At 37.2% G+C, this 15,845-nt stretch overlaps 1 protein-coding gene across 1 annotated transcript; it reads right to left on the reverse strand.

Moving 5' to 3' along the window:
- Positions 1 to 1,203: 1,203 nt before the first annotated feature.
- Positions 1,204 to 13,098, reverse strand: LOC148958960 (14 kDa phosphohistidine phosphatase-like). The gene is made up of 5 exons (XM_089111360.1): positions 12,939 to 13,098; positions 11,277 to 11,401; positions 5,113 to 5,346; positions 3,129 to 3,253; positions 1,204 to 2,171 (listed from the first exon to the last, which is right to left on the reverse strand). Exons 3-5 carry the CDS (start codon positions 5,318 to 5,320, stop codon positions 2,076 to 2,078), a joined length of 429 nt encoding a protein of 142 aa, XP_088967486.1. The 5' UTR covers positions 5,321 to 5,346; positions 11,277 to 11,401; positions 12,939 to 13,098; the 3' UTR covers positions 1,204 to 2,075.
- Between the last annotated feature and the right edge of the window lie 2,747 nt (positions 13,099 to 15,845).

The raw sequence follows: 15,845 nt of genomic DNA on the forward strand, positions 1-15,845 counted from the left end.
TAATTCAGCGATTTTGCATTAAGGAATGAATAAACTAATAAATATAATTAATAAATCAAACAATGTATCTTATACACAAAGTGAAAATTCAAAAGGGAAATTGATTAAATTTTATACATTTAAGACAGAAACGAAGAATGAAATTTTTCGACAACAACTGAAGCAAAGAATCTTAATCTTAATCCAATGAGCAAAATCTATAACATAGGTTCAGTCTAATACGGCATTTGGGACCGTACAATCTAATACGGTATCAACATAGACCTCTGCAGCTGTCTGATTTTCGCATTAAGCGTGAAACTCAGAGTAGCAACTTAAAACCGTCCTGTTTTACACACCAAATAGCATGTACAGCTCTGTCTATATAGCACCGAGCTCGTTAAGACAGACTGGTAAACAGTAATTTTCATTATAATTATAAATCAATGTCCATTGAAACTCAACAAAACCCGTTAGATGCCCTAAAGCTAGCTGGGCCTCAAGACATCTCTTTCCAAGCTGTTGCTTTGTGTAAATATCCAAATGGGATTTGAACGAACTGTGATATGTAATAGTAGTAAATAAGGAGCACCCCAAAGCGACGAGAATGAACAACAACAAACACACATGCATTAGTTATGGCTAATATTTTGCCCCGGCATACAGGGCTTCAGCAGAGCAAAAGTTAATGTAAGTTGGATGTTGAGAAAGGGCGGGCGAATTGGACAGCATAAGGCCAACCATTCATCATTCATAAAAAGGCAACAGCGATGATACACTCAAAAAAGGAACATCACTTTGCCATAGGAGAAAAACCAAAGCTAAATTTTGATACATTCCAACAAACTAGAAACAAAGGTCTGGCAAACATGCAAAGATAGACAGGGCCCATGCCACTGGGGGGAGGGGGCCGGAGGGGCCATGGCCCTTCACTTTTTGTGAATCTAGTAGTTTTAAAGCTGCAGTAAAAGGGGAAAAAGCCTTGACCCCCTTCTTTTGCTAGCCTTGCCTCCTACTTTCAAATTCATGGCGTAGGCCCTGATCGAGGACTACAAAGTCAAACTATACAAGCAGAAAAGAGGTAATAAAACTCAGAAAAGGCCCAGTGATTGAGAGATTGCGAAGGAAAGCCTGAAATTGTTTATACACTTTGAATAAAAATTGTGCCATTGTTTGAAAAATGATGGAAGGATTATTCGGCAAAAAAAAATAAAAAACGCAGGCTCACAAGGTACACCACAAGGAGCGTAGCTGGTTTTCATCACAAGAAACCAAGATGTTGACGTAGGATAAGTGATAAAGAACTAAGGGACTTTGCAACTATCGCAAGTAGGAACAGTTCTATCAGCAATATTTTGGCTGATATAAATATAATTTTGCAGTAAATAACTTGCGCAACAAATGAGATCAAGAATAAAAGAAGTCAGGAAAAGGGACAGAAGGGTAGACTTCTAAGGCTAAGAATCAAAATCAGTGAAAATTATTAATTTCAAGCTCACTCTTCTGGTTTATTTTTATCATCAAACATTAAACTGAATGGCCTGAGTTAAAAGGTAGGTTTTAAAAACAACATTCAGCTTACTGCAATTAAGGCATGCCCGCACGAGCTGTGTGATAACTGATTAAAAAGACGCGCACGAACTTTGATTCATGCATTTTGATTGGATGATTATCACATCTATTTTTGGCAAAACAGGAAACAGAAATTGTTCAGCAGAAATTGGCCGCTTTTTCATGTAAATTATAACTGCAGTTTTGTATGAGCATTTAGATAGATATAAGCATTAAGTTTAGACAGTCCACATGCATCCTTGTTATGCAAGCTTAGTATCACACAACACACATCCAAGAAATGTATTGAAGGTCTAAAATACTAAGTCAGGCTAAATGCCTCTTATTGGTTTATCTCTTATCAAGACGTTTTGCTAAGACACTGACAATCTAACATGTGTACATGTGATAGCTAATAAAATTGTCTCTTGAATTCCCATCAAACCATTGTCAGTGACAGCTTCAAGTATCAGAAGGGGGTAAACTGGGTTTTGTCCAACACCACATACCTGGATACGATTCACCATAATATTGTTGTGAAGACTTCAGTAACCCTCATTAGAGAAACTGATATTGTTGTATGTTGGATACGACTTCTTCAACAACTGTACAGTTATTTCATGGTCTGCTTTTCCAAAACCCTAAAACAAAAAGGGAAATTTGAAGTTTACGTCTAAAAAAACCGCACTTGTTTTATAGACAGTGGCAAAAATGTAACACACAGGCGGAAACAAATTCTTTTTACTGTGTCTAAATCACAGCAATGTTTGACTGGATTATCAATCGTACCAAGAAACTGTTTACTTTTAAGAAAATATTCACATTCTAGTCTTTTTGCAAGGAATTCATCCATCTGAAATTCCAGTAATGTAACACAGGCAGAAACAAATTCTTTTTACTGTGTCTAAATCACAGCAATGTTTGACTGGATTATCAATCGTACCAAGAAACTGTTTACTTTTAAGAAAATATTCACATTCTAGTCTTTTTGCAAGGAATTCATCCATCTGAAATTCCAGTAATGTAACACACAGGCGGAAACAAATTATTTTTACTGTGCCTAAAGCACAGCAATGTTTGACTGGATTATCAATCGTACCAAGAAACTGTTTACTTTTAAGAAAATATTCACATTCTAGTCTTTTTGCAAGGAATTCATCCATCTGAAATTCCAGTAAATCTAAATAAATAAATTACAAAAACTTATTTGCAAAATGCAAAGCGCTTTTCACAAACATGATAAAATATAGCAAAATATAAATCTAGATGTTTCTACATTTCCAATAGCAATCAACTATGACAATGAACGAACTATTGTTTGGCAACAAAACCCTTAGAAATGAAAAAAACAAAACTTACATAGACATATGCTATATAGACAAAACTTAAAAAAGTTAGTTAAAAAAATCTCAAAGATATTAAGAACAGTAAAATGATCAAAAAAATTTTTTTCAAGCGAATGCTTTAAAGAGAAGTTTACATGATTAAAAAATAAAAATGTAATAAAAAATGTCAGTTTAGATTTTAACTGAAAATTCTAAGACTATTTTAGTATATTACTGGATTTATGTTTTTGAAATAATTCAATAGAAAATTACCATTGAATATCCATAAACAAACAGCTTCTTTTCATTTGGCACATGCAGAATTCTTCCACCACCAACACATTCTGAGGTTAGGCCCAAAGCACTTAATCCTGAAGCAACTTGATCATATATGTCAGCTGAAATGGAAAGTATACTAGTGATAAAAGTCTTTGGATATAAGATTGCCAAACTTTAAAAGACAATGAGTTTTTTCACATACAAGTGGGCTTTTATGCTGAGAAAGTTTCACATCAAGAATGCCCAGGCCATGAAAATGTGATGTGAAATAAAGAGTTTGTTCTTTTCCTTTAAATTACAAAAAAGTTGAAAACAATATTATTATAAAAATATATAGATAAAAGAGAAAAAACAAATCACTTTCAGTAAACATGTGTTTATTTTGCTTCATTTTCCTTGTTCAATTGAAATCACCCAACATATAAGCAATCTTTAAGAAAAAAAAGGCAATCTCAATTTCTGATTGAAAAAGACAAAATAGCCTATCGTTTTTACCAACCAATAGGAAATTTGAATGTCGTCCAAATTGGATGGGACACAATGCCTTTAAGCCATGGATAGTATTGCTTTGTAGCAGTTGCGAATCAAAGATTATTTTTGTTATAGCAGTGTTTTCACTTCTGCTAACATGGGGGTATATCTTAGATATTTTTCATGTATGTTACTTTGAAGAGGTACATACACATTTTAATTACTTGATTACCTAAAATTACGCAAAAAAGTAACCTGTCCTGTCCTGTCCTTATCCCATCCTGAAGATATATGAGTAAACCCCTCCCCCCCTGGGTCCAGGTTTTAGATAGTTTGACAATAATCAATACTTTGATAGAACTTCCACATTCATTTTTTTCCCTCAGCGTGAAGTAAAGGATCAAAAGTTTTTTCAATAGAAAGGGTTTGATCGCACATCCCTCTTTTGAAACAAGACTGAAAATGTCATAGATAAAGAAATGCTTTTGAGTCCTTATCTCTGTAGAAATTGCATGGTAGGTTGGGAGGGGTGAGTCAATAAGGAGCAGATTCATGGGGAGGGGTGATGTAAGCATGGGGCTAGCATGGGGGGGGATGATGTAAGCATGGTTTGCTAGCCAGGGAGTTTGAGTCAGTGTAAGAGAGGTATCGTGATGAACTGAGGGGTATCCAGCCTGCCTAGTCCAACCAAATCATCAGAAATCACAGCTTGCCTGGGGGGATGCATACAACTTTTGTTAACAACCAATGAACAACCGAGTTGACTACATAGATGGGGGGGGGGGGGGTTGAGTAGTACTGCCACTCCTCTACATTATTCAAACATTACAGAAAAATGGGGAGATGTCTACATATCCTACCAGAGGGCCAAACTGTAATTTCTAAGCCAATGTGACCTGATATTTAGTACAATAAAAAATTTTTGTAGGAAGACATTTCATAAGAAAATCATTACAAAGCTTTTTTGGCTTTTTGAAATAATAATTTAAAACAATAGTCTGATTCTCATAAGTATTGCTTTGAAAAAAGCAAACATTTAGTAAACTAAAGCTTTTCGTCTGTAACTCTTCAGAGTTTAAAACGTCAGAACATAGATCAAAAACTTAGAAGTTTTAAATAGTATAATTTATTGCTTCTAAGGTTGTTTTTAAGGATATTGAAAGTTTCAATATCCTTAAAGGTCTGAATATAAAATTATAGAATACAACCATTTTAGAAAACAATGTGACCATGAAAAGGGTGTGGTCAAAAGGGTGTAGGCGACCCTCTATCTCATTTCGGCGGTAGTCAGTTTTTGGCTTATCCATGAACCACTGTTAACCTCCGCACTTGTGTTGTTTTGAAAAATAACTGTTTCCATTTAAAAGACCGACAACGCAGCCCCACTCCCCGAAAAACAATGTTGGTTGCAGAGTTAAACATCTATTGGACAACACCAAACCTCTAAAACAAGGCATATTTTGACAGGCCTCATATCATGTGTAAGTACAAAAAAACAAAGCAATACCATGAAACTCTGCCCAGTCAAAGCCTCTGACAATGCATTTGGACTCTGATCCAGCACATACTTTTATCAAGATGTATTTGAATTTACCAGAATTGTCAATGTCGACGTCTGAGACCGAAAGCAACTTATCTTCAAGCGACGCCATTTTGTTTTTATCTTGCTGCACAGCCTCTTCTTCAACAACAGATTTATCGTCGGTCTCAATCATGATACGGGAGATGCAATATTCCTTACCTCAAATAAGAGAAGTTAGCTTTATTGAAAGGCTATTTTCACAATGAGACATACCGATAATAGCCCCCTAGATATTAAAAAAAAACACAATGTTCTTGGAATTATGCTGTTGGGATAAAATTTACAAAATTAGATCTAGGATGTCCTCGAGATTCCAGGGGACTTTGGAAGCTGACTGAGGAAGTTGAAAAGTTATCTTAACAAATCAGTTCTGACCTAAGGAGTTCGTTTTCACCGTAGGACTCCACTGGTAACATTCTCAATAGGCAAGCGGCACTGATTGGACAACCTCAACAGTCATGTGCTCGTGTTTCTGATTGGCCTATTTCAGGGGCGGATCTAGAAATTATTCTGAGGGGTGCTAAAACGTAAGGCTTGGTAACCAAGGGTGTTGCTATGCACAAACTCCGTACCCCCTGCTAATAAGCCATAATGAAATGAAAGTCTTCCATAAACTAAAAAGCCTGGATGCCGTGATTGATATAGTAATTTTTTGCTACACTTTGATCAGAACTATGAACTTTGGCTTCAGCTTTTATGCCAAACGCAATTTGCAGCTCTCCCCCTCATATTCACTTAGGGTACAAAAGTATAGAAACTGTGGCCAAATATGATATCATTGCCCGCAGTGGCAAAAGGCCCGAGCCCACAAATTTCCAAAGCAAAGTTTAATTTTTGACTCTTTGCAGCCATTCATTAGAACTTGATCATGGCTGGTGGAATGAAGCCCTTGAACTTGAAGTGCAGTGCACGTGATTAGAGACAACAGAACAATAGAAAAAAGTCGGACAAAAGTTGAACACAGGGATTCGAACACAGCATGCATGGCATGCATCGACATATGATACCAAACCAAACAAATGAGGCCCTGAACGTTTCGCCTGGGCCTGCCGTTTTGAGTATTTTTATGAATTTGAAATCTTTAGAGAAAAAAGTATTCGTAGGAATATAAGTAGGAATAAGAAGAAAACCCCTTTTGGTCAAGAATAGTATGGGCAAGTTTTTGAAATGTTTTGTATGTAGTTCTTGAATGATTAACAAAAGAATACCTCATGGTCTATGAATAAGACGTGAAACACGGAGTTGAAACTTGAATCCGTTCTGTTATATAAACCAAAGCGTTTACAAGTTCTGCCGTTACAGCATCGAGCACCAGGTAAAGATCGTCAAAAGACCTACGAAAATTGCAAATTTGCACTTCACCTAAGCAATCGTCGCGTGCTGTATCATAATTCAACTCCCCCTGGTCAACCTCAACTCCCCCTGTTCAAGCTCAACTCCCCCTGGTCATAAAACCACTATACATTTGACTGTAGATTGAAGCGAAGAAACTCCCCCTGGTTTGGTCGGTATTCTTTGATGTTTTGGATTTTGAAATCCATGGGTTCTCGCGCCAAAGTTTAGAACCCCTCGACCTGGCACCGTGATTGGCTAGATTCACTTCCACGGGTGCAGAAAATCGTATAATTTACAGGCCACGGGTGCCTCAAGTGGCTGGTTATAAGAGGAGACAATGCTTTCCGAGTCTGTAGAATGCTATACAGTACAACCAGGGGGAGTTTGATAACACTTCAATGCATGGACTGAAATAACAATGTTGAACAGTTGTGAGACGGGGCATTGAAGCGGATATAACAATTTCAGGAGATGTGCATACTTCTCGGTAAAAGAGATAATAAATGGTTAAAATAATTATAAACAAAATTGCGATAGAATAAGCTTTAATCCCCAAAAAGTTTTTCCTCAAATCTGAGGGGTGCTCGAGCCCCCTTCGCACCCCTCTGGATCCGCCCCTGCCTATTTCGATCCACAACTTGGTATATATATTTCCTAGCGAAGAGTTTTCGGTCTATGTTCTGACGTTTTAAACTCTGAACAGTGTCAGACGAAAAGCTTTAGTTTACTAAATGTTTGCTTTTTTCAAGACCTGATAAATGTAATTTCAAAACTTTGAAGTGTATCGAAAGGAGATTTAGCAGACGAAAACAAAGGGACTTTCTATTTAGCCCGGATAGTTGAGGTTATATACGGCAACAAATGCCAGAATTTTGCTGCCAATAGCTTTTTCGGAAAATCTTCAGACGTATTCCTTATCCCACAGCAAGCTCCTGGTCCAGTACAATAATAGTGTCAGCCCAAGCAGGTTCTATTCTTTTCTTCAAAAATGGATTCTGTCTGGGGCTAGTGAGCCTACACCAGTGCCTAAAGGGCTTTTGAAATGCGTTTTTGACAATGAACAGGTAATTGGGAAACTCGTTTAAACCAAGCTGTAAAAAAGGTTCCTACAAGTGTCATTACCAGCCATGCTTATCTGCAAATAGACGCAGAGAGCAACGACGAAAATAACATAGCATTGTGTCCGAGAGTATGGTTTTTTAAACCACACATTGAAAACAATCTGAAGAATATCGCGGCGAAAAAAATAAGACATTTCAAGATTTTGTCGATAAAATGATTAAATTGAAAAACGCAACACAGCGTGAAAAAGTATGTTTAACATGTGGAGCTGTAAATGGTGCCAAGAGATAAAAGTGTAGGAATGCCCTGTGTGATGGGTCTCTGGCAACGAAAGAGCCTGACTAAAGCATCATTTGGAAAAAACTAGAATCGCTTGATTTGCATAAGATTTTTGAGAGTGAAGGTCACATAAAAAAGAACAACATATCGGTAGAAGCGGGTGAGCCTGACTTACTCGATCCAAACAGTTACGAAAATATTTTCCAAATTATACAAAATTTTGCAACCAGGGTGGGAATTAGTAGGTATGGGACAGGACGGCGACAGTGGATTATACTTGAGGTGAACGGGACAATATCCTGCATTGCAGAACAACTGATATCTAATACGCTTTTTTGCGCATTGTGTAAAACATCATTTTATGGCAACGAGAAACTCAAAAAGCATGGCTGCACCAACATCGCACATGTAGTGCCTGAGCACGAGTTTGATTGGACAATTCTCCTAGTTGCCTGGTTTGCTTAATACAGAAATAAGTAGATGTAAAGCGTTCATTGGCCTAAATTGGGAAATTTTTGCTAGAGACATATTTCAACCCTAGGCTATAAAACCGAAAATGCCTTGAAGCCTGCTAAACGCTGTGGTGACCATCATAAGACGTGGCAGGTTATCGAAACAATTTACGTTGCTTTGGCAGATGGGCTACTTGTGCCATTTGTTCGCAACGCAAAAGAACATGGTACAGCTCTGACAGTTGAAAAATTTTTGGATTTGGGTGGAGCAAATTAAAAACCAAACTACATCTACATGTACCAAATGGTCTTCACTTTTCTGCATGCTCTGATTCTTTTTAGAGTAGGAGTAATATGGGGTTGCTTTTTAGCTATGAAAGCTGGTTTAGACAAACTCGTTAAACTGTGGATAAGTTGTTGCAACAAAGTATGCCTGAAAAGGTTAAAGATATTATTCAATATTCATTTTCAACGAGCCGTGTAGGGTACGAAGGTCGTTACCGGGGAGGAGATCCTGGGTATCGCGAGGTGTACCTTCGAATGTCGAATGGCTCAAAATTTTTCGAAATCTTGATAAGCTGTCCGAGGTAGGAAACGAAATTTATCGTAAAATAAACTTGGAAATATTTTTTCTCTCGCATATTTTTGCTTATTTATGCTCAGGGCATTTAAAAGGAATACTTTTGAGCTATCGCTGAAGGCTTCCCTCTTCAAAAAGCATCATACATCCCGCATGGCCCCAGTACTCGCACTCTTTTATATCGCATCCAATCCATTTACATAGTGCTCTGCCTACTCTATCCTTAAGTGCCAAATCCTCTTCACTTTCTAACACCACCTTACATACTGGGATCCTGTTGGTATTAGGGCTAAACGGTGTTTAGGATAGTACCAGTTCCTGCTTTTCACTGGACCTTGGCAGGTTTACGATTTGTGGTGCACAGGATACCAACTGTGTGCTACCGAGGGTCCTCTTTTTTTGTAGGGGTCTGAAAATCGCTCGATATGCTGTTGATATCAGGTTTTGGATGATTTTGCTTAGGCTGGAAGGGCATTTGTTGAGAGTTCTTCAAGGGTTGATCAAGGCCTTTGAGCTTTGTTGAAGTGTCAAACTGCAATACTTTTGTTTTTCCTTTCGCATTTATTTTTTATTGGAATGTCATTTGAATTTCTCCGTTGCAAATACTTTCCAGCTCACCTGCCTAAGAATAATTTTATATTTTAGGTGAGAGAAAATTTATTAGAAAAGTCAGGAGTGTCATATAAAGGTTATGCCATATCGTCATTCTAAACGAACATCGAAGATATGGCGAAAATCAGGAAACTTTTTCGTTCAAAGAGTTACCTTACTGACCACCTCAAAGATGTTAAAATCTGTAGTTTTGAAGGCCATGGCTTAAATCCTATTCTTGTAAACGTTACCTCGGAACAGGCACGTAAATAATAGGGGGGCGTGGGGGGCGTAACGCCCCCCAAAGTTTGGAAAATCCAGTTACAGTTGGAAAACATAACGGTTGACTTGGAATTTTTTCTCAGGACCAAATTTGTGAATTTTACATTTTAAGAAGTTTTTTATTTCAAATGTAAAAATTCTAAACATCAAAATTCACAGGCTGAAGCTGACCCATCCAGTAATCGTTTTCTATTGTGAATCCCGTCTCCACTGGATCCAAATTGCGCAATTGCCCCGTTTGCTTTCTTTCTGACGGGAGTTGAATCAAATTACGAACAGGCAAGGTGAATTTCTGGATAAGAAACTTGAAACTTTACAGTTTGGAATAATAATTCCCGTATTGATCAGAAAATATTAGAATGGAAGTTTTTTAAGAAACTACGAGTAGTTAATTCAATAAAAGATTAATAATCTTTCAGTACTAAAAATTCTCAACGCTTCTTATAAAAACGAATTTATGCTAAACTCCCCCTGTTATTTGTTAACGTCCTTGACTCCTTATCATAAATTCCCATGACAAAACTGCTGTGAAGCAAGAACACATTGCAAAAACTGCAGTAGAAGTATTTGATCAAGAAGAGTGTTTCATCTTTCGAATCAGGCATATGCACAAGTTTGTTCTCAAATCATCATTTCAATTGTAAAGAATGAAAAGGCATTTGGCCCTCTGAAAATTGTTAGCAGTTTTCTTCGATCAAGAACAAAAATTAAAGGCTTAAATTCTTGGTGCTTTTATATCGTGAAAAAATGTATTTTAGATAAGATTGATCTGCGCCAATTGATTAATTGATCAATTTAGATGAAATTGATCAATTGATCTAAAAGAATACTACTTAAATGTTGCTTTACTTCTTACTGTAAGTTTAAATGTCTGTTTCATGTTAATCAAAATTTAGAGATTCAGGCTTTTATGCTTTAGGCTAATTATTGAGTAAAGTTTTGGTAATTATAAAGAAAATAGAAATATGGTGTTCGGGCTATTTACAAATATCAATTTGGTAGGTACAGTAGATTTACTGGTCAAATGAAAAGTTTCTTACTTGATTATTTTTGATTGGAATTTTCATCCTTCCGCGCCCCCCCAAAGAAAGCAACTTGTTTTAGTCCCTGCTTAGGAAGCAACTGACTTACAATGGAAATATTTTAGCGAGTTCCTCAAAAGTCCTGCAGATCGTCGTACAATAAAAGTGCCCAAAGATATCAGTGGCTAAAGATTAAGTTCGCGTGTGCAGGGTTCAAAGTGTTGAATAGCCAACAATAGCCCTTCGTATTGCGTTCAGTATTCTTAAATCTTCAAAATTTTAGTACAATAGCAAAAAATAGGGGTCGTTCAAACATGATCTCATGCGTCTTATTGCATATAGTTTTTCAGTTTTGCTAGATTAAAACATTTCATTTAAAATCATAAACACTTGCAACAATCATTTCTATTTTCACAGGGTAGGCGAAAAGGATTGTAGCTTCTAAAAAAGTGCATAACAGTAGAAATCAGAATAGCAAAACTGTACCTTTTTGACTAGCGTTTGCCTTCGTTTTGAAATGGATTTCTGGCGCGACTTGTCGTCCTCTTTGAATTCAGTAAGAATTTCACCTTCATAGTGCAATCTTTTATTTTCTTCAGGTTTATCCGAAACTTCAAGGCAAAGAAAGTAGGAAAGATCGAATTAGAATTAGGATTTTAACTTATTAAAGATGATAAATGTTTTGTTTTTGAAGAATTATAATAGACGATCAGGCACTGCAGAGCATTGAGAAAAGTTGGAGGAGGTCTAAAAAGTGAGGGGGGCTAAAACCAAATAAAAACTGGCTTGACTGGTGATTCATTGATAAATTTTTTGCAATTCTAGCAAAAATTGGGGGGCCATAACGCCCCCAGCCCCCTTTCTCCGCAGAGCCTGAGGATGCCTTGAATTGGACAGCTAGGAGCACTAATTTGAGCGTTCAGTTACCAGAAAAGAAGCCTTTTGTTCTTTTGTTTCTACCGTTATGCCAACTAGATCAAAATCGCTCAGGTGATTCAACCCTGAATTATCCTCAGCCATCATTGAGGAATAAGAAAAAGTGGCCATGTTCGCGAAGTAGCTTGTACTGTAGAGGTGACTAATTTACTTCAAAACTGCACGGAATGTGTTGCCGTATATTTTCTAGTTGAACATATAAGCTTAAATGTCACCATTGGTTTGAAGGTATCTATTAAGTAAGTGTTGTTTTTATGCTGGTGTTCTTTTTCTTATTATTGAGCTCAAACGTTGCTGAAGCAAAGTGATTATTATTTGCAGATTATTACCACCAAATCTGTAAGTAACATGTTTTTCAAATTTGACTGTAACAGGACCCACTAGGATGAGCAATGTAAGCAAAAGTTAAAATTACAGCCCAGTGTTTATCTTCTTTCCAGCTATCAAACTTTTCTTTATAGGGACAAATATCAATCTAAAAGAAGCATTGAGCAGGAGGGGCCCCCAGTGATGTTGTCGACGATGTAGGACGGGGCCCGTGGAAGCGGAAGGGCTGAGAGGAGACCTTTCAAATAAGCTTCCAGAAATTCAACTCTAACCTTAAAAAGATCATCTTGGATTTGGCTCAAGTTTTTCCCCTTCCCCAAATATAAACTTTTCAGTCCCCATCACAACATGATGTCTACAGGGAGAGCTAGGTGCCCATATTACTGGCAGAACAGTCACCCTACTATTTAACCAGATGTCTAACTAAAAAATTGCAGCTTTTTTAACTTTCTAATATTAATAACTGTCTTTAATTTTGCTTTTGTCGAGGGGAAATCAACTCTTGAAAAAGGTGTATGAGATTTCCACGAAAACAAACGGATCTCCAGGATATAAGATATAAGATTTTCATGGAGTGATCTGCCCCTCAGCCTTTGTCACAAGAGTATTGATCATCAAGAGATTTGGAGTGGTCTATCAAGCCCAAGTAATGTAAGCTCAAAGAAATTGCAGTTTTGATACAACTTTGTAGCACGAGAATATCGGCTGTTTGCAATCCTTAAAACTTTTGTGTCCAATCTTGCCAATGGCTTTTCTGTTGTTTTATTGGATTGTCGTGAAATTTTGAGTTGATCATTAATGCATTAGCGGAAGGAAAATTGTTTATTGGGGTGTCTTATTACTCATGTAGGACAAATTTCACAATGCTTCCACGCTTCCACTTACAAATAACTTCACTTTAAACTTCGCCTGAATTCCTGAACATGGCGAGTTTGCCACCTCTGCTCAACAGGCCTGGCTACGGGCTTGAACCTTCTCTTGACAAAATATCACCACAATTTTTTCAACCGCCATTTTCATTTCCGAGTTACTGGGAACGAGGCTGTACATTATAACGAGGTCTTTGAAATTATATCTAAATAGATATACCAAGTTATACAATAGGTATCTATTTAGTTAGTTATTTAGTTAGTTAATTATGCATTTCATTAATTTCTTTGCCTGATTAATGAAACAAAGTTAACAGCAAAAGATTGATTTCTATCAAACGTCCAGATTAAAAGAAATAGAAACCATAATAACACTTAAAAGGCTTGCAGATAGATCAAAGAGGGCAAATATTTATTTAGCCTAATAGATTTAATTAGTTATAATATTTGTTATAACATCTAACAAGCGCATGCGTTTATTATTCCTTGTCACTTCAGTTTCACAAATCTTGCTAATCTGTGGTATAAATAAAAAATCGGTACATAAATAAATAGGGGGTTCTCAAAGTAGTAGGTTAAGCCTTCCTTTCGCGTCTGACCAGTGGTGCCGGTCTCCGTCCAATGACGTCGCACACAACACTTCTCAGAAAGGTATTCCGAGGAGACGAAGGGATACGCCCCGGGTTGCATAGATAATTAAGTCCCGAGTTAAACTTTGCGCTAAACCCGCGTCTGACTAATGGTGCCGGTCTCCGTCCAATGCCGTCGCACACAACACTTGTCCCCGGGTCTAATTGAGTGGTGCCGTTCTTCGTCCACAGAACGCTTCTCAGATAGGTATCGAAAGGAGACAATAGGATACATCCAAGGCTACGTCCCTTATTAGACCTCACGTCTGAACTGTGGTGACCCTCTTTGTCCAATGTCGTCACACGCAACGCTTCTGAGATAGGAACTCTGAGCAGACGGATCGATACGTCCAGGGTTGTGTGGTAGCGAGCCATTTAAATACAATTTCACTGTGGGGCGAATTCATTGAAAACAGTTCAGTTATCCTTAAAACTGAAACAGCCAGTAAACTCTTTTAACATAAACACAAAACCTTTTATTGATTAAATGGATGAGAGAAAAGGGAGTAGACGTTAGGAATTTATCATACAGTCAGTAGCGGTGATTTTAGTGGCGAAATACGAAAGCTGATCCTACGAACTCCCAAGCAGAATTGCCATATTCAAAAAGTGATTAAAACGCAGGTAAAAACAAGAATGAAACTATGAGGTCGAAAATTTAACAGCCTTGGATGTGACCATTAACTGTTTTGTTATCGTGTTTTACTTTTTGGCATTTTACTTGGTTATTTACTGAAGATAATTGTGGCATAATATAGATGCCGTTTAAACCTCTATTTAAAAAGAGATAAACCTCCCCTCATTCTAGTGCATCCCCTTAGCTTCACACACGTCTTGGTGCATGAAGGCACGGCCTTCTCATCACTCGTACTTTCTGGTGATACAATCTCTTGCTTAGGAGGGACACAATAAGCAATAGTTTGTTTTTTTGTGGAAAATTAACTTCGTCTTTCTCGTGACATGACGTAATCTCCGTACATCTCTTTGGTGCTGAAAATCGTGGAAATATTGCTTTTCTGTGATCATAAAATTATGTCTGATTATTCGATCAAACCATCGAAATTTGATTTTGATATAATAGATTCAAACACCAGATCAAAGTCAGAGAAAGTTTCAAGTGATAGTTCTCTTTACGTAATTTCACAAATTAAACTTTCGCCAGTAGCACGCGATGCTTTGTTTTCGGAAACAATAATCTCTAGAGCACGAGGTTGACTTCTTGAAAAGATTATCTGGAGTCATGCAGATACTTTGTGACTGAAAGGCTGATTCAGAAGATTGTGTTGTTCACTCTTTCATTCAAACAGCAACATACTTTTAGGAATCAAAATTTAATAAAGAAAATTTTAAAGCAAAACTCATGAAAAATTCAAGGCAACACCAAGTTCCACCCGAATAATCAAACATCTTTGTAAGAAAACTTTCTTATCGTGCATATTTCGAAAGAGAGCAGGTCTTGAAACAGCATGATTTTCGTTAAGTTTATTTCTGAGATTTGAAACATATCTGCGCCAAATTTTTTTCAACATCTATTTAGAGACGCATTTCGAAGCATCAATGGGTCGGAGAGAAAAGAAAAACAATTTGACTTTCACTATAAGACAAGACACTTTCGCTAAAAAGGTATATCAAGCTCAGCCCGGCCTAATTCCCAACAGCGTTTACATTACACAAAATGGTAGGACCACAGTAACGGAAAAAATGGTCTTACTAAACCGTGGATACTGACTGAAGTTAAACATCAGGAGAATTTCCCGTTTTACGCATGCCCTACAAAATACTGAATCTACTTTTTGTCACGTTTACACTACACTTTGGAAACTTTTAACCTAGCTGAACCCGGGTTAAGCCTACCTCTTGAGGTGTGTTGGCTTAAACCGGGCACAAAACGAGTAATTTGCACTTATACATAAAAATTATAACTGTGTAATTCAGCCTGAATGTGGGCTGAACCCGGGCTGAATTGCGTAAACAGGGACAAAGCTTTTAATGCAAGGAAAGCCCGATAATCATTCATAAACAATTATCTTACTAAAATTTGCCGGGTCAATGCTGGGCTGTTGAACAAATGAATTATGATAATTGTGAACTCCAGAACTCTAGACAACCTTGCATTTCAATTTAATTCACTAAAGCGCGTTGCTAATTTAATTATACAAACTTTCGTAGCTAAAGCAAGATTTCTCTGGTTTACGTAGAGTCTTCCAATCATCAGATTTAATTGTCGAACATTGGAAGTTAGTTTCCACCCAGACAGTTCCAAAGAATATTGGGCACAAAAGACAACCAACAAG

The sequence above is a fragment of the Rhopilema esculentum genome, chromosome 11 (assembly GCF_057945365.1).
Source record: "Rhopilema esculentum isolate cy_ngs chromosome 11, ASM5794536v1, whole genome shotgun sequence".
Lineage (NCBI taxonomy): Eukaryota > Metazoa > Cnidaria > Scyphozoa > Rhizostomeae > Rhizostomatidae > Rhopilema > Rhopilema esculentum.